At 39.0% G+C, this 24,749-nt stretch overlaps 2 protein-coding genes across 2 annotated transcripts; both read right to left on the bottom strand.

Annotated features, from left to right (window-relative positions):
- Positions 1 to 713: 713 nt before the first annotated feature.
- On the bottom strand, positions 714 to 8,801 carry LOC139742517 (glycoprotein endo-alpha-1,2-mannosidase-like). Its single transcript, XM_071653048.1, has 3 exons — positions 7,998 to 8,801; positions 6,016 to 6,125; positions 714 to 2,045 (listed from the first exon to the last, which is right to left on the bottom strand). The coding sequence occupies exons 1-3, from the start codon at positions 8,701 to 8,703 to the stop codon at positions 1,353 to 1,355; spliced, it is 1,509 nt and encodes a 502-aa protein (XP_071509149.1). The 5' UTR covers positions 8,704 to 8,801; the 3' UTR covers positions 714 to 1,352.
- Positions 8,802 to 13,677: 4,876 nt separating this feature from the next.
- On the bottom strand, positions 13,678 to 22,979 carry LOC139742515 (mitochondrial tRNA methylthiotransferase CDK5RAP1-like). Its single transcript, XM_071653047.1, is given in 13 exon segments — positions 13,678 to 13,870; positions 14,468 to 14,614; positions 14,994 to 15,143; positions 15,839 to 16,025; positions 16,573 to 16,670; positions 17,270 to 17,527; positions 18,359 to 18,479; positions 19,724 to 19,787; positions 19,790 to 19,868; positions 19,870 to 19,934; positions 20,537 to 20,672; positions 21,785 to 21,888; positions 22,541 to 22,979. Coding segments are annotated over 13 exon segments (1,971 nt in total). The 3' UTR covers positions 13,678 to 13,747.
- Positions 22,980 to 24,749: the final 1,770 nt, after the last annotated feature.

Here is a 24,749-nt window from a genome sequence, read left to right as displayed (position 1 = left end):
CACGTAAATGCTCAATTAACCCTTCCCACACTATCAAGATGTACCTCTCATTCCCCTTGGAAGCATGGAGGTTAACTGCCATGGTCACACAAAATGTATTGTGAAGTACAGGAAACAGAATTTGCATGCCCCATGTAACTGCTCAACGAACCTTTCCCGCACTATCAAGATGTACCTCTCATTCCCCTTGGAAGCATGGAGGTTAACTGCATCCTGGCCAGAAAGGTCCATAACTTCTATGTGGCCATCTGTTCCAATTCTCACAAGTGTTTGACCAGAGATAAAGTGTTGCCCACACTACAACATCAAAAGGAGGAAGATTCAACAGAGCGATAAGGAAGTTAATTGAGTACAGTGTATTCCCATTACAATGAAGTCCCCGGGACCTTGATTTTCTTCAGTTTTATCGAAATTTTGTTACAATCAAACAGTATAGTGTATAAACATACAATGTAATATACATGTATAGATGATAATTCTGGGACCTAAATTTTTATTTTGTTGTGACAATAGTTCTGTTTGTTATCAGCGACTAATTTCTTCACCTGACACCTTTCACACTGAAGGGCAGCGAGCCATATAAAAAATCACAACTTGTTAGAGCTAGATCATCACCAATTTCATGCTGGCTCTGAGTATGCACCGCATCAACAGCGAGGGCAGTGTAGCACTACGCACCTCACCACTGGGCAGCATGTTCTCGCAACACCGGACAAACGTGCACCATACCATCAGTCAGTCATGACTGTTTTCAAAGGAAAACTTTCCAACCAGGCAAACTCCAGATTAACCATTTCTGAATAGTCACCACAGATCAATCTGATGAGAGAAAAGGGTAACTTCTCTAATTTTCACGGCAGTTTCACCAGTGTCTAGGAGAGAATATACTACTGAAGAATTCCAGACAGATGAAATCTTGCATTAGAACATGATGAAAATGTTGCCCACTCTCAAATGGCCACTAAAATATCTTGAGAACCCTATAGATCACACACCACAGAGTCATAATTTGAGAAGGGTGCTGACAGTTCTCAGCTGATGGTACTGACTGCTGCCTTCAACAAATTTCGGCCATTTCTTCTCATTACTCACTCCTGTTACATTTCAAGCTACATTGGATTTAAATATTAATGACTTGACATGGTATGACAAGAATAAATATTCAAATCCCTGCATCAAATCAAATTTTGGAAGAAACAAATCTGAGAATGATTTTCCCGATGCAAGTCAAAACAAAATAATTCAGATTCCATATATTGTAGGCTGCCTTTCATGACATGCACTTCCAGGGCTATGGTTGTGTAGCCTGGCATTTCAATTTGTCCATCCAAGGTTTATCAAACATGCTTCCACTAACCACCCGGTAGGGTCTTGGACCACTTTTGCGTCAGAAGCAGATATTTGTTGGGACCCTGACTGCCATAGTCCAGGTAGGTTAAGTTGTTGAATTTTTTGGGCACGGCCCGCTCGATCTGCGTGCCTTCGTGCCACTCATTGAAAGAGGTGATGGTAATGATGCTGGGCTTAACCTCCAGCGCAGCCCGGAAGGCGCGGTCGTAGTAGTTGCCCCCGTCGCGCTGCCTGGTGTTCATGCCGTTCCAGGGCCTGACCCGGGTGTCGACGTACCCCGGCCCCACACTGGGCAGGAAGAGCAGACCTCGCTTGTTGGCAAACTCCGCCAGCAGTTTCCAGTTCTGCCAGCGGGACGCGTAGGTGAACCCATTGCTGGCAAAATAGGTGTAGAACCCGTCGAAGCTACCCTTTATGATGTCATTCTTGTGCTTGGCCTCCACGTACAGCCCAAGGAAGAGGCCGTCGTACTTGGAGTTCCGCACAGTCAGCGGTCCGTCGCTGCTGAACACCTGCGCCCAGGACGAGGCATTGGTGAGGTAGGAATCGTAGACATAGAACACGGGCAAAGAGCGACCACGCCGATTGTAGCGATAGAAGGCTGGGTGAGCTCCGTAGCTGTCGACGATATACCTCACATCTTGGAGGAATGATTTTGCTGTTCGGCCTTTGTACGGCTCACTGTGAAAAGCCACCTGCACATGGAGGAAATGATTAGATTTGTGGCATCGATATTCAGTGCTACTTTCACTAGTACTATATTTTCTTGATAACTGGTGGAAAACTGTACACACATTCTGAAACCATTATCATATTTCATGATAGAGCTGGTATTAGTTATACATTTTCATGATTTCCATGATGCAAGCTGCTAATGACAACTTATTTTTTTGTTCACTCGCTTTACACGGAACATTGACTCTGACCCAAACAACTGTCACTGCAGACACAGAAACATACGTACACACACTATATGCCACGACAATTTCATTATTAAGATAATCACTGTATAACAATGTAGTTTCACTTCTCACTCAAAGAAGAAAGGAAATGGAAGAAAACTGAAGAGAAGCTAGGCTGCCGTTTGAAACATAGCTTGTTAAAACAGCAGCAAACATCCCTCGCACTCTAAGTCGCTACCATGACATCCTACTGTAAACACAGACAGATCGTAATTTAGAAAAACAGCTAAAAAATGTCTCTGAAAATGATAATAAATACATGTCAAAGCGCAATGCTAGTGACACTGGGACAACCATGGAATCTCAGAATCATGTCGTCCTCGCCCTCTGCTTTTCAAGTGCTGACGACCCTAGTCATGACATACCGGTAACTAAAGAGTGTTCTTGCCGACAGCATGACAGACTAATTATAAATAGTGATGGCAAATGATTTGTAAGGGACGGGGTGTCTAGAATTTTACCACAATCCCACACACTGATTTATCAAACTGCAAACAGTATGCCACTCTTCTCTTGGGGTCATCTTTATGTCACACTGTAAAAAGGGCAATACAGTATTCATCGCATAATCGGGCATCTCATAATTGGGAACCTCGCTTAAGTGACATACGCTTCCCAGAAACATTTCCAATGCATGTTATTTTCACTGGATAATCGGGCGGGGACCTCTGATTAAACGGGACAACTTTTCTTCAAGTGATCTTTGATTTTGTTGATATTTTACACAAAAAAATCTACCAAAATACCACAACAATATTTCAAAGATTCCCTATCAGTTGTCGTTTACATCGAACTTACAAAGCAAGCTTCGGACTGGTGTGTTTTGACCTCCGTCCATCCAGTACACGTACATGCATAGCCACGAAAACGCCGTGTAAAGTATCCATGCCATTGCGAAACACATGCTTTCGAGAACATTCTTCTCCCCTACATAAGCAAAGCCATGTGCTCGCTTGCAATTCCTACTCACATCCAATAAAAAACATGCCTCGCTTACACAGCTCAGGCTGTGTACGTTGTTTAGTCTCAGTCATACACTTTGAGGGCAAAGTCCAAATTCCTTGTCTCTGAGTGTTTCAACTTTCAATACACTGTGATCTGTGTGTACGTCACAATCTTCCTCAGTTGTGAATGAGCTTGAGGGTCGCACCGAGAGGGGTAGCGTGGTTGTGTATTCATGTACATGTACAGTACGTCAGTATGCATGTGTGTGTGTGTGTATGTGTGCACTACATGTACATGTCGTATGTCGTTAGTGTATGGTGAGTGCTCATCGCGAAATCAGGCACCTCGCTTAAAGGGGCCGTGTTTGCTACTCCCAACCTGTCCCGATTATGCAATGAATACTGTATTTGCAAAAGTTAATATCGATGTATTCGGTCTAGCAGGACGGAATTTGCATGCCACATGTGATTTCAACACTCTGTTTTCAATACTAATGTTAGTAACAAACACTGAAAAATTATAAGGAATTCACACAAGCAAGCAAAAGAACACAAAAAGCTAGAAACACACATTTTCTATGTCCACCCAAACAAAAACAAAGAGAGATTTGATATATAAATTCTCACATATTCATCTGAAAACAAATCACACCCTAAATGTCATGCTAATTCACAGATTTGCTTGTTTTCTCTCTATCCCATAGTAATACATATGTATTCTAGGTATCTGATATTGTAAATAGTATTTCAAGGCACAACATACCACACCAAGAGAGAGAGAGAAAAAAAAAAACACAGGTGAGAGAGAACAAATCGCTGATATATCTAGCGAGTCTAAGTTGTTTGTTTGTTTGTTTGTTTTTTGCGAAATGAAACTTCCTGATAATTTGCGAGTGGTTAAATTCACAATCATAGAGTGCAATATCAAAATAAACATGGAAATGTATGCGTGCATATTGCATTCATGTCAGGCTCAGAATATTTTCGCATTTTGTAAAATCTACAATTATCACCTGGATCTCGTAAATAATTCAAGAAAACATAAATCATGCAAAATATACGGCGTATAGCTAAAACATATAAAAATTGTATAAAAACAAGATGCCAAGGTCAGGAGGAACATGCATGTCAGTGGGACAGGTAGAGACAAAGAGACAGACAGACAGGGTTACAGACAGACAGACAGATAGACAGACCTTTATCTTATGTGCAAGAGCCAGGTCCAGCACTTGGGGAACGATGTCATCGCTAGGGTTACCAGCATTGTCTGCCATGGCGGGTGGATACCATGAGTACACCATCACACCTGCAGGTTGTAGAATGGTTTCAGCTTTTCACCACCTCATCCATGTTTTTATACATTGTATGGGAGTATGAGCTTTGTTTGTTTTGTTTTGTTTTATATTTTTTCTTTTCCTTCAATCACTTTAAAACCTGGTAGTGTCCTGGAAGCAAAGCATCTTATACAGAGAGGTCATGGGAGCAATCATCAGCACTTGTCACCGTTTTAATTTCCTTTAGTAATAAAACGGCGATGTATTGAATTGCCTTGGACTGCAACCTCTCACACGATGCGCAATATCCTCTTTTATGCAGGACTGTACCGTACTTTGAACGTATTTCGGACATTTATTGGTCAATGTGCATTAGCCATCACACAATGCACAAAAATTTATCATCTTTCAGGTAGGAATGCACTTTGATGAACGTTACTTCGGACATTTATGGGTCAATTTGCACTAGGGCTCCTTCTTGATAAAAAATCTAAGCAAACAGAGCTGAGTGGGTGGAAAGAGGCTCTTGAGATGTTGGTTAGCTCACCGTTCATCATAACTGCCCAATGAGAATCAAATTTATGGTCATAGTTTTCAGGGTGCTCTGTACAAAGTTTTCTTTTTCCTTCTTGGCATGTTGGATGCGAGAGCAGGAATGATGAATGGCGTAGGGGAACAGATAAAAATGATTGGTGACGATTCTGACGCATGCATGATAAGGTATACAAGGGCGTGAAAGAATGAGCGCAATATTCTGCATATTTTGGACTTCTAAGACCCTTCACTCACGTTTGAACTGCAACCAAAAACATCACTGATAAAATGAGAGAGAAGTACATGTGTGTGTGTTATCCCTGGTAAGAGGATATGTTAGCCATGCCCAACCATGGATCTTCATGAGCCACTCTTCACCACTCTTCATTGAGATGGTGTGCAATGCATTTGTGTAGTGATATTCAATAAATTTTACTAGCTGCTGATACCAGTTGACCCATGAAATTTGTATAAGATAAATACACCATAGATATCCACATATATACAGCACTTTGCATGCAACCGCAGGAGAGCAAAGGGTGGCAACAATTACAACAACAACAGCAACAACAACAAAGAGATGGTTAAAAGACAGACATTCAAATGGAGTAGTACAAAAATTGAACCCAAAGACATCTTTTTACAGTGGGGTGATGGCAAACTTGACCTTTGACCCTTCACATACAGATGTACAAAAGAGCACACAAGCAAAGCACATGGGCAGAAGCATGGAGTTAAAGGATATATACATTGAAAATGGAGTGCACATCCAAGCCAAAATGAAATGCAAAATAAAGTCAGAATACTTGTGGACAGCAAAGTGTGAACTCCACCACAATCAACTTGTGCATATACAATATTTTGTAAATCGCCAGTCTATGTAACAGCCATGCTACTTTTGCCTCATTTGCAAGTAGCACATTAAAGTGTGACAGTGGAAAAAGAACCAACCTTGAGGCCGTGTTTGTGGGCAGTGTCAAGGTAGGTGGGTATCAGGTCATCACTGGGTTTACCCTGGTCATCGGCCAGTCCAGCCGGATACCACGATATGGACAACACCCCTGGGTTAAGCACCACGTAACATAGTGAGGACAGTGGGTGAGGGAGAAAGAGAGAGAGAGAGAGAGAGAAAGGGAGAGATAGGGAGAGAGACACAGATGAGGGAGGTTTCTGTACATGTAAAAGTATGCACAAGCTAGTTGTTTGGAAAATTTGATTGAATGTATTGGTATTTTTTCTTTTCTTTTTTCTCAGGGTTGGGTTCCAGTACATATCTCTACCTTCAGAACTAATTTGGCTTTATGAGTTGTCTACACCGGGTGCAAAAAATAATGTCCTGACTATATGAGAAAGACAATAATGAAGAATTCTTCACTTTTTGGCAAAAATAACTTTATGTTTAACTGAAAACTTGTAATCTGTTGAAGAGTTAAATTTTCTAATTGGCAGTGAGTTATCCAAACACACAGGAAAGAGAGAGAATTTCAAAAAAACAAACAAAACCTTGGAAACTACATGACTAAGAAAGTCATCTCACCACACCTATCAAAGTATTTTGAACCCTCTGATGGAAAGTATACAATTTAAAAGACTGTGTCTTGGAAAGCTCCTGGGTTCCAAAACACTTTGGGGCATTGAACTTTTGAGTATGATGGTCACTGCACTTTTTACCAAGTCAATATGACAGACATAGAGACTTCCACCTAGCTGTTGTTATGTACACACTACAGGACATCATATATTGCTCAACTGGCATTGAAAATGTAAAAATCATTGTAAAACATAGCAAATGAATTAAGCCGATGAAAACAAACACATGTGGGTGCTGAAAGAAACAATGCTACAAATATCAAACATGAAAGAAAAGAGATGACGCAAAAGTGATGAACATAATAGTTATGCTCAGAGGGTGATCCTTAAGCTTGGGGATAAGCTAACTTTGATGATAAGCCCTATGGGGCGCCAAGTGTCTCATGGCCATGTCCATCACCGAAATGACTAATTTTGTAACAAACCAACAGTGTGACACTTGGCGCCCCATAGAGCTTATCTTCAAACTAGTTAGCTTACCCTTGAGGTTAAGGATCACCGTCTGAATGTTAACAATAGTGATATCTAACTACAAATGTACTTGCCTCCTGGAGAAATGTGAATTACAGTGGCTATGTCACTGGCCACAATTGTTATTCTTTTAATTGTGAGGTACCGAATTACTGATCTACATTTTGTAAGGTCATTTGCATTCAAATATGACTAATTTACCTACTTTGTTAAAAAAGAAAAAAAAGTATTCAACTCCATTATTTTCTATTCATTTTGGACTGTCAGAGCAAATTGCCCAGATCTATTCTATTTTACTATCTCTGCAAAAGTCAATTTAAAAACAGAGAGGCTGCTCCTTCCCTTTCATTGTTCCTATTTTCTTCTTTTCCTTCTCTTGGTCGTCATGATCTTTCATCAAGTTCTGGAGGCATACGGTGTTACATACACAATGTAAATGATATCTGATGACAAATATTGACGTATTGCACCAGCTATATTTTGTGACAGGATGACATACGGGAACACACATTTAACTTTCACATTGATGAGGAACTTAAAAGAGAACACTCGAAAGCCAGGGGTGTGTGTTTTGAATGAGTTGAGAAATGAGGAAGAGCTGGTGAAATAAGAGAATTTAGTAGCTCTATGTAGTTACAATGTATGACAAAGTTTAGGTAGAGAAAGAGTCAACATTCATACTTATTGCAATACACATGAGTGGTTGTCTCCCCTACATTTGATTATCTCAAGTTGAATCAAAGTAATAACTTTTCAAATCGATGAAATTATTTACATTGATGTAGGGCAATTTGTCAATCAGTTGCAATAAAAACATAATTTTGTCTTATTAACTTCTCCAAACCATGAATGTTTGAGACAGTATTCCTCACCTATTCCAGCCAATCTGAGTTGCTTCATGTGATCCTCAATGATGGCGGGATCCCTTGAGCTGTAGCACCCTAGCTGGGGGTAGAAGTTGGCCCCTATCTCCCCCGGAGGCTTCCATCGACCCCGGGGCCACTTCTTCGCCTCTTGCTTGTTCCAGTGAGGCAGCAGCTCATGGTTCCAGTGGAGGTAGGTGCTGTCAAACTCCGGATTGCCATACCAGGGGTAGTAGAAGGTGTGAAGGTTGTAGTTCGGGCGTGGCCACGAGGACGCATCCTCTTCCGCGTTGGTGTCAGGTGGTTCCCCTCCAGGCCCTAAATTTGGGTTATTCTCATTTTCTCTATGCGCACCGTCTTTAAAAGGCTGAGGAAACTTTGATTTGGAACTGATATTTTGCCTTACAGGAATGTCATCCCTCAGCTTTGAGATTGTCTTACTACTGTTCCTCTTCCTGTCTCCCTGTTCTCCTTGAGTCTCTCTGGCTGAGTACTCCTGCTGGTTGGCCACCCCTGCACCCTTGCCCTTCTGGAGGATGCTGTTCTTCTTCAGCTGCTTGAGGATGTTCTGCGCCGCTTCCGCCTCCTGGAAGGAATCGACGCTCATCAGGTTGCTGATGGCCACGAAGCACCCTGCCAGGAAGGTGACGACGATGGCCATGCCCAGGAATCTCCAGGACCTCCTACCCGGGCGGCAAACAGTCATGATGTCCATGTGATTAACACCAGCTGATTCTGTTTGTTGATTGAGTGGAGGGAAAGAAAACCCAATGTGATTAAATCTTGTACTACAAGTTACTTTGTATAAACACACACCTGCTCACAATGCATGGGATAGAGATGCTTAATTGTGTCTCAGAAATGTATCTATCAAGAACTCTACACAGCGTATCAATGCATTATATCACAGTACAAAAAATAAGCAATACCGGTACTTGACATGTATGAATTACTCTCACTGCACTGCACATTGTATGTTAAGGCCATGTGTTGGTGGTAATACAACGCTGCACACTGGCACTGGTCCAACGGTCCCTGACCGGTAAAAATCACTGTCGGACCAGTAACTTTTTCAGGAATGGACCAGTACAAAGTGGAAAAACTGGGTACCTACAGGTCTGACCTGTCTGTTGGACCAGTAGAAAATATGGGTTAGTGTGCAGCCCTGGGTAATAGCAGACACAATGCATTAAATACAAAAGTGAATATTAGTGTACATCTGGAAATGTTGTGATAGTCAGCGTCACATAGTTGTTAAGCTCATTTTGATAAGACTGAGGAAAATGCATCGTCTGAGACTCTCAGGCAATAGTCGACTTCTGCATGTACAGAGGGATAATGTGCATACAGTGTACTTCGTACACAAGAATTTGCCATATAAAATAGGGACTTTGTTTTTATCAACTTGTAGCCAATTATTCAATATTACATGTGTCGTTGGCTTATACAGGGATGACTGTATATATACGACACATAATCTGCTTGTAAATATCTGATTAATCCTGCATAAACCTGGGCTACGCAGGGTCCTTGGAGAAACAGTACTCAAGAACACATTAGGTATGTTCAATGAGACAGTATGCCCAGGATTCGACCTACCAAGTGTAATTTCCTATATACCATAGGTCACAGGTAACTGAAAGACAATGTCAATGCTTTTCCTGGTTAGCTTGCCCAACAGGTACAGCCTTGCCTTCCTGGGAGATTCTGTTCTTCTTCTCTACCTGTGTGATGGTGTGGCATTAAAAAAGAAAAAAAAAAATGAGTAGAGAACACATTCCAAAAACTTAAAGATTCCTTGGAAAGCAGTTACCAATTTACAATGAATTGCACTGCATGTACATGTAGACCTATGTCTTTGGGGGGGGGGGGGGGGATTTAAATATATATCCAAATATTATGGGGGAAAAAAACCCCTTATAATTTGTTATATGATAATAAACAATATTAGCAACAGCAAAACAGTGATACCACACATTGTAAATACATATTGAAAAACTGCATTTGAATATCTATATGTGCACTTTACATGTATTGGCAAAAGAGCCTAGAGGATAGGGGTGTCAGTTTCAAAGTAGATATAGGGTAAAATATCACAATGCGTTCGAAACAATTAACTTTTGCAGATCGCTGCATATATATTAAATCACATTTTTCCATGTGACACACACTAAACAGTATTTCTTTAATCTTACATCTATAACTTGCGCAACAGCAAAACAGTGATACCACACATTGTAAATACATATTGAAAAACTGCATTTGAATATCTATATGTGCACTTTACATGTATTGGCTAGAGGATAGCATAAAGTAGATATAGGGCAACCAAGCAAGTGCAGGTAAAATCACAATGCGTTTTAACCAGATCGTGCACACACACACACACTTTTGAATTCACAGTATTTCTTTAATCTTACATCTATAACTTAGTGTAAGTATAAACATCATCTGTGAGTAAAATTTCAGACAAGTTGTGAAATATTTTTGTTTCTATTGACAGAAAAATAGTGTAGAGAGTAGTAAGACACTTAACAATCATCATATTCATGATCATACTGCACATTTGGTTATCAAGCAAGTTTACAGGAATATAGCTGAGTCGTACACTAGTGAATGTAGATCCTTTCTAAAACATGTTAGTCACTAAAACTTTAAGTTTAAATTTTATTTAGAATAGTCCAACTCCTTCACAGAGTTTATGCTAACATTTGTTAACATTTAAATGTACACACACAAACAAACCTCAAACAAAAATCTAAACGAGTTTCGTATATGCCATCAGCAAGACTGCAAGGTTAAGAAACTATGATATAAATATCTATGAAACAGCCACTTCAAAATTTTGCATCATGTTTGCATCAGGAAGTGCATATAAAACAATCACTAACGCCCATTAGAGCACGTGGGACTAACAACCGTAACTATGCGCTTTGGCCAATTTGTGCTTTCCTTTTGAAATGTGTTCTATAATAAAGCTGACGAAAATCGAATTTTCTGAAAGACTATTGGTAAACGTTCAGTCAAAATGAGAGAGACGATGCACAACACTTACCAATTTGAATGGTACATGGCACGAAACACTTGCCGGGGATTCCCTACGAAAGCCCCGTTCGGATGAGCGCCGAACTGCTTTTGGGGTCGTCGAGAGAACACGTCGCGGGGCCGCGCCGCGCCGCCCGGTATACGGTTCGGACGGTACAGTGATGAGTAGCTAGCTAGCAGGAGGGCCTAACCATGGGGCCTTTTTGAGGTACATAAATAGTACAACATAGGGTGTTGATCGTATTCAGTCGTGGATGGGCGAAATTGGAAATCTTCTGCAACGATCGGTACTTATAAAACCCATATTAAACTACAAATATTTCTCAGACTTGTCTTAACTTCTTTGGAGGACGAGGGCTAGGGCTACCCCGCGGACATGATTGAAAAAAGTTGGAAAATGGCTTGTGTTTGGTGTAGATATAGCAAGTTACCGGAACATACATGTATTTCATATGACTACACCAAGCAAATGAATGCAAAATGCCAAAAACATCCTCTTTCTAAGCATTCTTGTGGTAGAATTACATAACCGCAATGTAAGAGCATATATCTGCAATTTGTAATGCACAGACACAGAACAAAAATTATAACAGAAATAGTTGCCATAGCAACCTTAATTGTAATAAAGTGATTCAAGCAAATCTTATATTTCTGCTGTGTAATTACTTTGTATCGGTACCTACCGGGTACCATCTTATATAATTTCCTACAATCAGTTTTCTCTCATCAATAAAGTTCACATCTTTTTCCCTCATCATACTGTGATGTCATATTTTAATATATTTGAAATACATAGGCCTGGTACTAGTCACACAATAAAAACATAAATAATGCCTCTTTGTAACAAATGATTTTTTCCTTTTTTCCCACCTCTTTTTTTTTTTCTTTCATGTAAGAGATGTGACAAGGGCCCATCACAAACCAACTTTGGCACAATTATGAAAATACATGTATTCCATAATAGCAAACAGAAAATGGTATTGGCTATATATCATTTTGCCAAGATTGGAGATATGAAAGGTTTAACGATGTACATCACAGCGGATGCACTTGTAGGCCATGTGATGTTGATGTTGGAATGTTCCATGGCTTTATCCATCATAAATATCCTCTCCACTCTCAAAACTTGAGATATGGCTTATTTCAATTCTCACATCACAGCAATAAATTGTTCCATCACAGTTACTTGCTTTTTTTTTTCAACTTCTCCAATGTTACCACAAAACACTCAGACAGAGAGATAGATTGAGAAAGATGATATCAATATTGAAGGACATATACAGAGATAGAGAAAGTAGACATTTCTTAACGGTTGAAATGGAAAGAGACAAAATACAGATAGACAGAATGGATAAAAAAAAAAGTATATATACATATATATGTACATACACACATAAAGAAATGAATATAAGATATACAATGTACATCCAAACACTCACACACAAATGGATATATAGATAAAAATGACATAAATAGAAAGAAAAAAAAAAACCACAGACCAAATAACCATCCTACAGACAGATAAGGTAGCTTTAGAGAATGAATAATCCAGGCTTTTTTTCTTTTTTTTTGTGGGGGGGGGGGGGGGGGGAGGGGTGGCAAATTTTTAGGCTTACCATCATAACTCGGAGAATTGTAACCAAATCTCTTTCATACATGGTCAAATTTTTTAAAAAAACAAATAAACAAACACACATACACACACACACACACACACACACACACACACACACACATTTCACAGATATCAAATCTCTGCAAAATTAGTGAGACTTGTGACACCATAGTACGGTATTTAACATGAGGTAAGCATTTTAATAGCATAAACAGTAACATTCATTCATTATCTCACCATCAGCACCACAGAAATCATAATTATTATATGTCTGTACCAGTTAACTTTTACAGTCTTTTATTTGCATACAGGCATAATTGACAGTTCGTTTCATTTGGCAATTCAGGGAATCATACACAGCACACAGTTTTATCTGAAAGATGGTGCCTAAAATCCAGTCGACTCCTAGCATGCAATTTATTTTCGTAATATCAAAATTTTATCATAACTAAACACATACACAATAAAACACAAACAGCGGATAATGTTGCGGCCTGAATCTTTACTTTGTTGTAACCGGGATTTTGTTATAACCGTGTTCGTTATAACAGGTGCACTGTAGTAATTTTTTTTTTTTTTTGTGACTGGTTCATGCACCATTTGTCAAGTAAGGTTGTCTCTTCTATGGTATCACTCATTTCCTCCTCAAAAAGTGAATGCTACATCTAATGACAATCATAAAAATGAAAACTGTGTCATAAGGTAGTCAGCTAAGCTGATATAATTTTTGTCTTTCTTTCTCCAACAGGACTTACTTGCTTGTTTCTCCTGTAATTATTCTGATACTGATGTACTTGTAATTTCCATGAATATTATAATTACCACCAAGTTTTTTTTTTTTTAAAAACTTTTGTCTGGCTCTGCTCTTCTTCTTCTTGTTTGTTACACTGCTTTTAAAAGAGAGTGTACCCTGTACAGGGAAATAAGTGCTCCATTGCAGTGAAGAGATAAAGCTGGTAGTTGCAATGCCCTATATTGGCATGACAGAGTCTGACGTGTACATCGCACTGCATTATATCTGTTGCACGGTTGGGTGTTGGTGGGTGGGCATACACGTGATCAGCAAACTTCCTCATTTAATCCGAAATGTCTTTAGTCTTCAACTGTAAGCTTCCAGATTTGCTGCTTGCTTGAGACTGCTGCTAAAGGAGGATGAAAATCTGGCCAGGGTGGTGTGGAACAGCGGGCGTCCCTTCAGAACCTGTGAGTTTGAATCTGTGATCTGTGCAGAGATGAACATGAAAAAAATGTCATTTATGCACATATTTCTTTAAAGTATGTATGCACGAAGAGTGCTTGCATGTGAAATTTCATGTGCATGTAAGTCTAAATGAATACATTATTTGTATTCAAGCACTCTGACAGAAATTGGATGACATTCCCAGCAAAACGTATGAGTCTTACCAAGACATTTTATACCCTTCCCTGCTTTTAGACTGCTACCCAGCTAGTGTGTTATTTTGGAAGCCTTCTTTGATTTCTGTGACACCAAATCTTCTATCTGATGCAATGCTCTGTAATATTTCTATGTGTCTTTCATATAGATGTTAAAAGTGAACAATTCATGAAATAAAAACAAAAACATGATGTGAATTACTTCTATTTGTTTGTTTACAGTTTGTTTGCTTTCAATTAGACAAACATTAAAATGAATAACGAGAGCTCACGAGAGCTAATGTTCTCCGAAGACAGAAATTTCACTCAATATCTCAAGGGCTACTAATCACGAGGAAACAAAGTTTAGATGGTAAAAACTCACAAGTTTAAAGAAGTTTATCTCCACACCTACTGACTGCCCACTCTGGACCTATCAACTCACCTCAACAGCCACATAGTCTCCAGGGTTCATCCTGGAGTGACTGTTACCGTGACAACCATCAGACCCAGGGATTGCAACGTTGGGAATGACCACCCTCGTGTTGGCGTCATTTCGACCAACCACATCCTTATCAGATCGTTTGCTTGCCTGCCGCAGAAAAAACAACCCACAACAAAACAGTAACCCAAAAAACAGAACAAAACAAAACAACCAACCAACAACACCACTGTGATAAAAGCAAGTGAATGCACGTTCAATGGCATTATTATAAAGTTATCAATTGCTGGACCCTTATCAAAATCATTCCACATAACTAACTGGATTTCTCTTGACAAAATGTGGCAGTGACAAATGGTTGTGACTGAACAGGCATATGTCAACATTTTGTGATTATGTTCTGTTTGGCTGTTCAGTAAATGCTGTATGTAAAAAGCTGGTGTAACTTCTTATAATTCTATTGTGTATTGTGAGAAAAATACCAGAAAACCAACACATTCATCAGAAAATAAGAACTTTTCGTACTCACCCCCTCTATAAGAACAAGCTGTGTAGCACCAACTTGAGCCGCATTAATCTCTGCCATGCCGTCCCGGCAAACTGCGATGATCTCTAGCAAACGCCTCTGCTTCACCTCCTCAGGAACGTCGTCCTTCATGCGGTGATATGCGTGGGTTTTCTGCACACAGGTAAAGAGAGGAGACTCACAATTTCGTCAAAATGTTAGCGAAACGACCAACTGTTACAGCTTCCTTTTTTTATTTGGCATTTTATAACATTCTGCTCTTAATGACATCTAAACATTTAGCTTCTGTCTCTTTCTATACGTAGTTTGCTGATTGGCACATCTGCGGGCTTGCTTTGTGCACCAAGCACTACAACAGACGTGTTGCAACTACTAGTTTATGGATATGTATGGAGTTGTTTTCTGTAGCTTGGTCTTTGGGGAACTGAACTGAATTCTACAAAAGAAATTTGGGAAAATAAAGCTAAGTACGTGGGAATATAAAATAATATAACAGCAGAATTTCACAAAAAGTTCTGATTTTTTTTTTATCAGGGATGACAAAATGGTAAGAGTTTAACTTTATCACTTCTTAAAGTTTTTTTATATCCAAACCTACAGAACGATCGCACCTAGTCCATCCAATCAGAGAGAAAAGAAGACATTCTTGTGCAATGATGTGTGGTATGGAAGCTTTGTTGAATACTGATATATCTTTTCTTTCAGAGCTACACATTTTGAAAAACAAAAGTAAATTAAAAATGCGTTTTCACTTTGACCTTCAACAGAAACAGGAAGCAAATCTCATCAAGTCAGACATGAATATGATGACACATGTGTAACTCAAAATCCTAGTCCTCCATTTTCACCTGTCGCATGCTGTAGGCAAACAGGAAGGCATAGTTGTACTTGACCAGCCCAAGTAGTGACATCGTGTCCTCGTGGTCAGCCTCTGTCTCACCACAGAACCCAGCGATGAAGTCGCTGCTCAGTGCCACGCCAGGTATGTAGGCCCTCACGTGGTCCACCAGCTCGATGTAGGCCTCACGACTATACCTGATAGTATGTGAAATAACAAAATACTTTATGTCTGTGAATTTAATGTAAACATGTATATGAGTTCATGGATGCAATGGGGCAGGGGTGAAGGTGTTAAACACTCTGAGCAAATCACCAAAGGATCTTACAGAAATGATGCCCATTAGACCAGGAGACTAGGATTTATTGATACATGTGATTTATGACATGGTTGTAATAGCTTTTGCTCTCCTGTTTTGCCACTTTGATCTCATAACCTTTGCCAAGGCATTACTGACATTTGAAAATAATATGGTATAGATTGAGTATGAATACTATAACTACAGAGACTGAATTCCTGGGTAAATACAAAAGTCAACACCAAGATTTTATTTTGAGGCTTGACTCCTTCTCATAAAGGAAGGGATCATTCTTATACAATACTTTTGGCTTCTGAGAAATCTTAGATTGAGTAGTTTAATCAAATGGCTCCAGGAACTGAACACACTGACTGTATGTGTCCTATTTATGACAAATTACCACACATCAGAGACCAAAGGAGTGTGTGTGTCTCTTTAACACTCACCCTCTCCTCATGTTCTGCAACACCTGTGTGCTTCCACTCTGTGCCGGAAGATGCAGCTGATTGCACACGTTGGGGAAGTCCCTGATGGCAAGAAGAACCTGCAGCCAGAGGATGACAGAAAACACACTATGATGAAACATTACCATGTAAACCTAACATGTGTGTCTTTGTGTTATTGACATCTATGAACATTTGCTGATTTCAGCAGCTTGTCTTGCAACAGTCACTGTACTGTCACCACAGCCCAGACATAGCACATTATGATTTTGTCATACTTACTTTAGTGGCTCACCTCAACAGGACAGAGCAAGGATGGTTTTAATCTTTTCACATGCAAAATCCACCCCCACCTCCAGAAAAAAGGGGACAAATCTTTACGTTCCTACCAGACAAGACAGCATCAAGAGTATTCTGAAAGAGGTTGTCCCGACACCATCAGATGCCATTTTGCAGCCATTTTGCAAGGTGAGATTTCACAGAAATCTGTCAAGCTTGATCAACTACCATAAGTTGGCAGCCATGACATAACCACTGGTATATCCTCATATAATATCTGAGCTGTCATCTCACACAGTCTTTGCTTGCATAATGTATCTCTGCCATACAAAATGTACAACAATCCTCTATAAATAATACTAGGGCCTCTGTATTCATGGTTTCTATGGTGTAATACTGCATCCAAAGCTTCAAAAAATACCTCATCTGGAAAGTCCTTCGGGTGTGGCGAGGTGAATCTGATTCTCATTTCAGGATCCACCTGGGCTACTTGCTCCAGCAGGTCTGCAAACCTCCGGCCGCCCCTCTTCGTCTTGTAGATGGTCTTGAAACCCCTGGCAAGCTGTGTCGGCTTGTCACCATCGGGGGCGCTCTCATCACCGAGGCTGTAGTAGGAGGTCTCTGACACGTCTCTGTAGCTGTTCACATTCTGGCCGAGGAGAGTCACTTCCTTCACTCCCTGTAGAGACAAAATCAGATTTAACCTTTACATATAGAATCCATACCACTCACTTCTATAGATTTTTATCTGGAATATGATTAATTGCCCTGTCATACAACAGGGCTGCACACTGACAGATTTTTTTTTTCTACTGGTCCAACTTGTCATTTCAGACCAGTTGGTAATCATTCTTTTTTTTTTTTTTTTTTTTTACTGGTCCAATCCTGAAAAAGTTACTGGTCTAAAAGTGATTTTTACTGGTCAGGGACCATCTGACCAGTGCCAGTGTGCAGAGTTGCATACAACATCTGTGCAACAAAAATTGATTCTTTGTGGATAAAATTGTACAAACAAACAAAGTCCACACTGATTGTGAAATGAACAGGAAAAGAATATATTGTGGTCACTCTTGGTGAAGAGGAATGTGAGGCAAATTTTTAATTTCTTCCTAATTCAAATGAAAACCCTTGGCTGATTATGCAGAATATATGGCACAACTCCTTAACAAAACAGAATGAAACAGATACTACAAAACAAAACAAAAGAAAAGAAGAACACATGGAAAACTCACAGAAGGAAATGGAAGGCGGTGATTTGTGGCATCCAGAAATCAATTGGGAAAGGGCATTGAATCCTTCTGTATTTTGTAGGTAATTTTTATTAGTGAATAAAAGCACTTCTCACCTTTGATGACTCTACATGGATAGGATATTATAGAAGTAAAACCTCACCACTGCCTACTGCCAGGCTTGTTGTGGCATACTTTACTCAATGGATAATTGCCATGAAAGGCTGATAATTTTGTGACAAAATCCTCTCATCTCTTTATGTTCACTGAACTATAATTACCTGATCCGAGAGAGCTCGAATCTCGTCCACGATGGAGCTGATTGGTCGACTCCGTTCCCTCCCCCTGGTGAACGGTACGATGCAGTAGCTGCACATGTTGTCACATCCTCTCATGATGGACCTGTCAAGAGAATATGGACATGTAATGTTGGTAGCATATCACCATGGCAACACAGTAAACAACGTATCTCAAAAGGCATTCAATATCGTCAAGGAAGCATGGACAACTCGTAGTCATACAAGATCATCAGAAATCACTCTTAAGAAAGACTAGTACCACTAGATGGGTAACTGTGCATACGAAAACCTCAAATAAGTGCAGCTTGAACTCCAAAGAACATTTAACCTATATGCCAAAAGATTTTTTAAAAATTCTGTTAAAAATTCATAAAAATTCTTTACATCACTACCACAATTTAAATATTCTGTTCCTTGTGTCATTACAAAACTTTTCTGCAAGTTTCATCCAAATCCGTTCACAACTTTTAAAGGGATGGTACAGTATTGGTGGAGATGAGAATTAGGCTTTAAACTTTTTGCGAGATGCCAAGAAAAACACTTATAAAATCGTACAGAGCATACCATTTTAAAGGAATTCAAAGTTTATTTTGATGAAAATTGGGTTTGGAATGACTGAAAAATCTAAAAACAAGGTAAATCTAAGCGATCGTAATAAAAGGTGGGTCTCACACTTTATTAGAATCACTCTGTTTTGGATATCTCAGCCATTTAAAAACCAAAATTTCATCAAATAACATTGAATTACTCACAGAATTTCTGCTGCTCTTTCATAATTCATATGAGGTTTCTCATTATCTCACCAAAAAATGTTAGAAACATGAAATTAGGTCTCAACCAAAACTATACCATCCCTTTAAGTTATTTTGAAGACAGACAAACAAGCAAACAAACACTGATGAAGACATTAAAGGTCCTGCTTACCTTCGAGAACAGTGATTTTAAAAATGTTCAAGATATCACATTGGGTGCATATGTGTAGGTCTTTGTATCACAAAACATCCTACCATATAATCTTTTTTTTTGCAATAAGCCTAAAATATACAGAGATATCACTATTTTTCTATATTAAACTGTAACTGCAGACGGAGTTTAGTCTTGAAACATATTTACTATAAACCATTGTTCACATTTTGTGTATTTAACAGACTTAACATCGATTATACGGATTCAAATTTTTTGTGTGTTTTTTTTTCTATCCCTAACTCACATTTCAGAACTATTTTAAGACACTTATGCTGGGTTTTTGTTTCTTCTGCAAATGGTAAATTATGCTTTTAAGCCTCCTTCCTTGGTGGAGGTAATTGTACACGTACACAAGTGACTTGGCATATAAGGGGTACTCACACAAAGGCAGCCTTGGACTCCTGGTCTAATCTCACTGGCACGATGTCTGCGTACGTCTCGTCATTGAAAGCATTACATTGATTGCGGTCTGTCCCGACTCAGCGACCGACAAGAGTCTCGGGAGATCACGGTAAGCGTCAGGCCCCTGCGACAATGTCCACTGTCTTGCTCTGCTCAAGGAGCTTCTTCTTCAGCCTTTCTGCCATACATCCTGGGTTACGGAGAGAAATATAAAAAGGGCTGCGAGATGTATTCAGTATGTGTGTTTGTCTTGCGGAAGTTAAACTTGGTTCATCCAACGTAAAATTTTGTTATTTTATTAATTGTGATTATCATTTTCCCATTTGTTTCACTGCTTCTCATTGCAGTGTTACGACATCCACTGGCACCCATGCCACTGAAACAGAATGGCTAATGTGCTACATCCTCATGTAATCTAATCTGGATTATAATTGTGAGATACGTTTGTAGCTTCAAAGAGAATGAACTGTAGGTCTTGTATGGTACACATGTCGATGGCATGTATGAACCAGTTATGCGGGTTAAAATTACATTTGACAACCTAGGTGGATAAAGCCATTTACTATGTTTCCATGGTATCTGTTCATATCAAAATGACTTTTATACTGCACAAGGAAGGAATGGAAAATATGAGAAAATTCAAACTATAATCAACAAAACAAATTCTCACATCAAAACATTCATGGGCAAACAAGGCTGCACAGATTCTTCAGTTTAATATTCTTTCACAGAATACCATCAAACATATGATAAATAGAAATTTTTCTGCTTATTTTCTACTTGTTCACTTACCCAGCAGACCAATCTTCAGAGGAAATTCCCCCTTTTTCCTCCTGTTTTTGAGTGACTGGAAGTGCTTGAGGCGATTCCATATCTTCTGCTCAGCATTCTCTCTGATTGCACAAGTGACAGCCAGGATTACATCAGCCTACAGTGTATGCACAAATGGCACAAAACATTTGAAACATTCAATGTGTATTTACCAAAGCATACCGAGTACTAGAATGACAAATTTGTATGAACAGCATAAGAAAAGTACAAAAGCATGAGTTTCAGTTGTACAATTTATGGTTGACATTTTGGTAACATTAAAATGTCTGTCTGGGAAGGGAAGAGGAGTAGGAAGATTAGAATGGCAAGAAAAAAAAATACACTAGAAAGAAAAGAAGAGAAAAAAAAAGAAAAAGTAGAAAGTTGAATAAAAGTGAAGGGAACGGAAAGAGGAAGAAATGAAGGAGTATTCATCTTGGATAGTCCTCAAAAGAACCACCTTCTGTGAGTAGACTGGAGGGAAGGGTCTGTTACATGTAAGTGAAGAAAAGGCAGCAGGGGAGGAGAGGCACAAAATGAATGACAAGACAATACATTTTATAATTACAAAATAAACCATTAATCTATTTTAGATTTAAAATGTCTTAGTGTGCAATTTGATATTAACCTTTCTATGCTTCTGCATACCATGAGTGTCAGCAGCATCTACATTGCACATCAGCATCAGTATTTAACCCATTACAGCCAATTCCTCTGAATAGATGGGACTTTAATATTCTGTCATACCGCAATGATATGTATATAAGTACCTTATGTAAATATATCGTCGCTGGGGTGACAAGACCTTGTATCTGCAATTTTGATGAAAATGACTTTTTTTGATTAATGGTCAAATAATGGGTTAAGTGATGTCCTGTCCAAATCCCAACTGTCTTACTCCAAAAATGAAGCCACCACAGCACATCAAAGGAAAGGCTCTCCCATTCGCCACAGTGCTTTGGCCGCCATGTTTTTTGGCTCTCCTGAACATTTGACATTTTGTAGATACGAGGTCTTGTCGCCCCAGCGACGATATGTACCTGTACCATGCTTGATGGATTACCCCTTATAGAATTATCATGAAACGTGTAATGTGGGTATCTACTTGAAATAATTGATGTTGAATGAACAATGAAATTTTTATTGTGATAACATACACATACTTTACACTATAAATGAATTTGACTTTTTTTTCTTTTTTTTTTTGCACTGAGGGAAGTCTTCTCTTACCTCAGAGATTTCACCTGTCTTCTTGAATCCACTCTTCTCCAGGATGGCCCATGCAATCTCTGTGTCACTGACATTCATCTGGCAGCCATAGGTTTCGAAGTAAACTGTACACAAACAATATAGCAAAATGAAGAGGAAATTGAGACAAAGATTTCTTCACAAAATTATTTCATGCCATGTATACAGTAGTATTTGCCAGCCAACCCATTTACCAAAACTCAGTGAAAATGTAATTGCCGAATCCATTCATGCAGAGTTCATTTTTGTTCCCACCATCTTTGGTAATACTAATATCACTTGACTTCGTCAAATTTTGTCATAACATTAAGATTGAAGTAAACACAGAAATATCTTTAATTGAATACTTGAAAGTCATGGCGATTGCCTTAGACAATGAAATAATTTGTGCATACAATCACAATCCAATAATGCATTTATTGGCTCAATATGCATGACACTAGGTGAGTAGGTCTAGTGAAGTAGTGTCTATACTTGTGATACTTATTGATAGGTTCAATAATGTACAGTGTAATTTTAATCCAACAGTGGAACCAGCTTAAATGTACATGATTGTGTAAGCTACAGAGCTGTAGACAGTAGCCTACTACAGTCCCAGAGTACCCCATCATAATCAGCTACAGTACAAGGAGGGCTGACATCCATCTAACATTAAGTAATGAGGGCTCATCATCCTTTTCATATGAAGAAAAAAAGTAATGTTAGCTAGGGGGAAAGCATGACAGTCATAATAAATACCTTTTCTCGCTCGACCTTCAACAGCTTCAGGCAAATAAGGAATATAATCCCCTTTGCGAAAAATGACATCTTCTCTGGAACTGCTTTGGCTTTCTGCGATGAAATCGTTTAATGAAGGGCCGGATTCTATAGAAACTCGTTGTGTACGACGGGGTGGGACTCGGAGTTTCGTCGCAGGCCCGCCTTTATCATCGGTCGCTTGAGAACTCTCGTCCCCGGAGTTCGGGCAGAGGCTGCTGGTGCTGTTCGATGGTGATGAGTTTCCATGTGCAGTGCAGAAAGCAGCTGTCCTTGAGAAATGAACAGAAGTGTCATGCCTGAAAATCAGTCTTGTTTTGACTCTCCTGCATCCACGTCGGTTTAAGAGGCAGAGTGTACATGTTCTTTGCTGAAGCCTTGAGTGATACTGAGACAGAAGTAGCCGGCAGGAGAATGCCATAATCCCTAATTTTTCACACTAACCACGCTAGCGTACTAGTACAATCGTTGCGTAAATGGTATCCAAGCCGGTTACACATTTTTAAGCCAAACACAGATCAAATATAGCCCAATGTTTGTTTTTTTTCTTTTTTTATAACTAAACGTAAGCGCAAACTTCTTTACGTAGAAAGCATGCACGGTGGCGGAGAGTGCAAGATTGGCTAGTTTTTGTACGAATGCCCCTGAAAGTTTGGTGTACGCCTATGGGAGATCTTCTGTTTTGGGCGATTTCTGGCAAGTGCGGTAAGAATACTCCTCATCTGGCCTGTCCAGTGCTTGACCCTGACAGCCTTTAATAAAGAAAAGAAGAAAGGAAAAGAGCCCAGATCACAAAATCAGTCCCCACATTTGAAATATTATCCTATCATCAGTCACCGATGATAAATCACAAGAAAAAATTGCTCTGGCCAGAGAGGAGAGCGATAACGTAAAAAAAAAAAAAAAAAAAAAAAGACTCCTCCGGTCAGATGGATCTTTCTGTCTACCATCTTTCCAAGCAGGATATGACTCATGCATGGAAATAAAATAGATCTCTTCTATGTTTTTTTTTTTTTTTCTGTTTTGAAAAATTAAACTATTTAATTATTTTTTTGTTAATTTCCTTGGCACTGTAATAACTTGTGGGCGTTTTTCTTCCTTATACATTGTAATAGAATCCAAGGCAGCATAATGATTAAGTATACATTTTAAACTTCTGCTTCACCTTCATAATAATGTGAAAGAAAATTTTATTGTTCGCACATGCTGTGCATACGTGAATGCTTAGGTGGTGCAATGCTAAAAGACTGTGATTGTGAATTTGTGACAATGAAGACGCTCTACATAAATAACAACATATTTGCCATAAAATAGAATAAATCATTACAATTGTCTTTCATACATATAAATCCCTAGTGGCAATTTGCTGACGGGGCATAATTATGTGATCTCTCGTTGCAAAGTTTGGCAGTTTCATATCTTCCTTGATAGTTTTGAAATTTATTACTATTTACATCTATCCTATCCTACCTATCTCTCTCTCTCTCTCTCTCTCTCTCTATCATCTATCTACACGTATCTATCTACCTAGCTATCTGTCTATCTGTCTATCTATCTACCTATCTTTCTATCTCTATCATCTATCTACCTATCTGTCTATCTATTTACCTATCTATTTACCTGTCTGTCTATCAATCTATCTATCTATCTATCTATGTTGTATTATCTATCTACTATCCATCTACCTACATAGGGGCCCACGTATGGGTATGTGTACACCTGTATGTACGAATGTGTTCTATGTATTGTACATTAAAAGTATGTCAAGAAAAATACTGTACTAGTATACTTATTTTCATCTGGTCGATAATCGGTGCAATTTATGTTTCAGTAAAGAGTATATTTTGCTTTATCAACCCTTTCTGCTTATAAAGCCAAAATGTCACACAGTTCTTTCCTACATACTTTTACAAGCCCTGAAACATATTATGAGTGCTCTGGCATTATAACTGAATGATCACCTTACACTGAAATGTGTGAAGCCACGGAAGATTCTCATAGCTGTGATTATTGGAATCAGCCTCGAAAGGCCAATGACCTACTGCCGATTTCCATCACCATTAATACTCAAATTGTTATGTCAATCTCCATCACACTCTTTTTAATCATGACTATATGTACTTACCTGAAATAATGTATATGTATATTTTGATTGAATGTCTCTGTTATATGTTTTTTAACTGAATTTGTG

The sequence above is a fragment of the Diadema antillarum genome, unplaced genomic scaffold (genome assembly GCF_040938485.1).
Source record: "Diadema antillarum isolate AM-2024a unplaced genomic scaffold, OU_Dant_1.0 seq00001004_RagTag, whole genome shotgun sequence".
In the NCBI taxonomy this organism is placed as follows: Eukaryota; Metazoa; Echinodermata; class Echinoidea; order Diadematoida; family Diadematidae; genus Diadema; species Diadema antillarum.
This window is presented reverse-complemented; position numbering and strand designations above follow the sequence as displayed.

Bases quoted from the DNA above. Each gene is read 5' to 3' on its own strand.
- LOC139742517 (XM_071653048.1), bottom strand. From the start codon at position 8,703: ATGGACATCATGACTGTTTGCCGCCCGGGTAGGAGGTCCTGGAGATTC. The intron at 6,126-7,997 runs GTGAGGAATACT...TGCTTAACCCAG, and splicing joins ACTCAGATTGGCTGGAATAG to GGGTGTTGTCCATATCGTGG. The intron at 2,046-6,015 runs GTTGGTTCTTTT...CTCCATGTGCAG, and splicing joins CCCACAAACACGGCCTCAAG to GTGGCTTTTCACAGTGAGCC.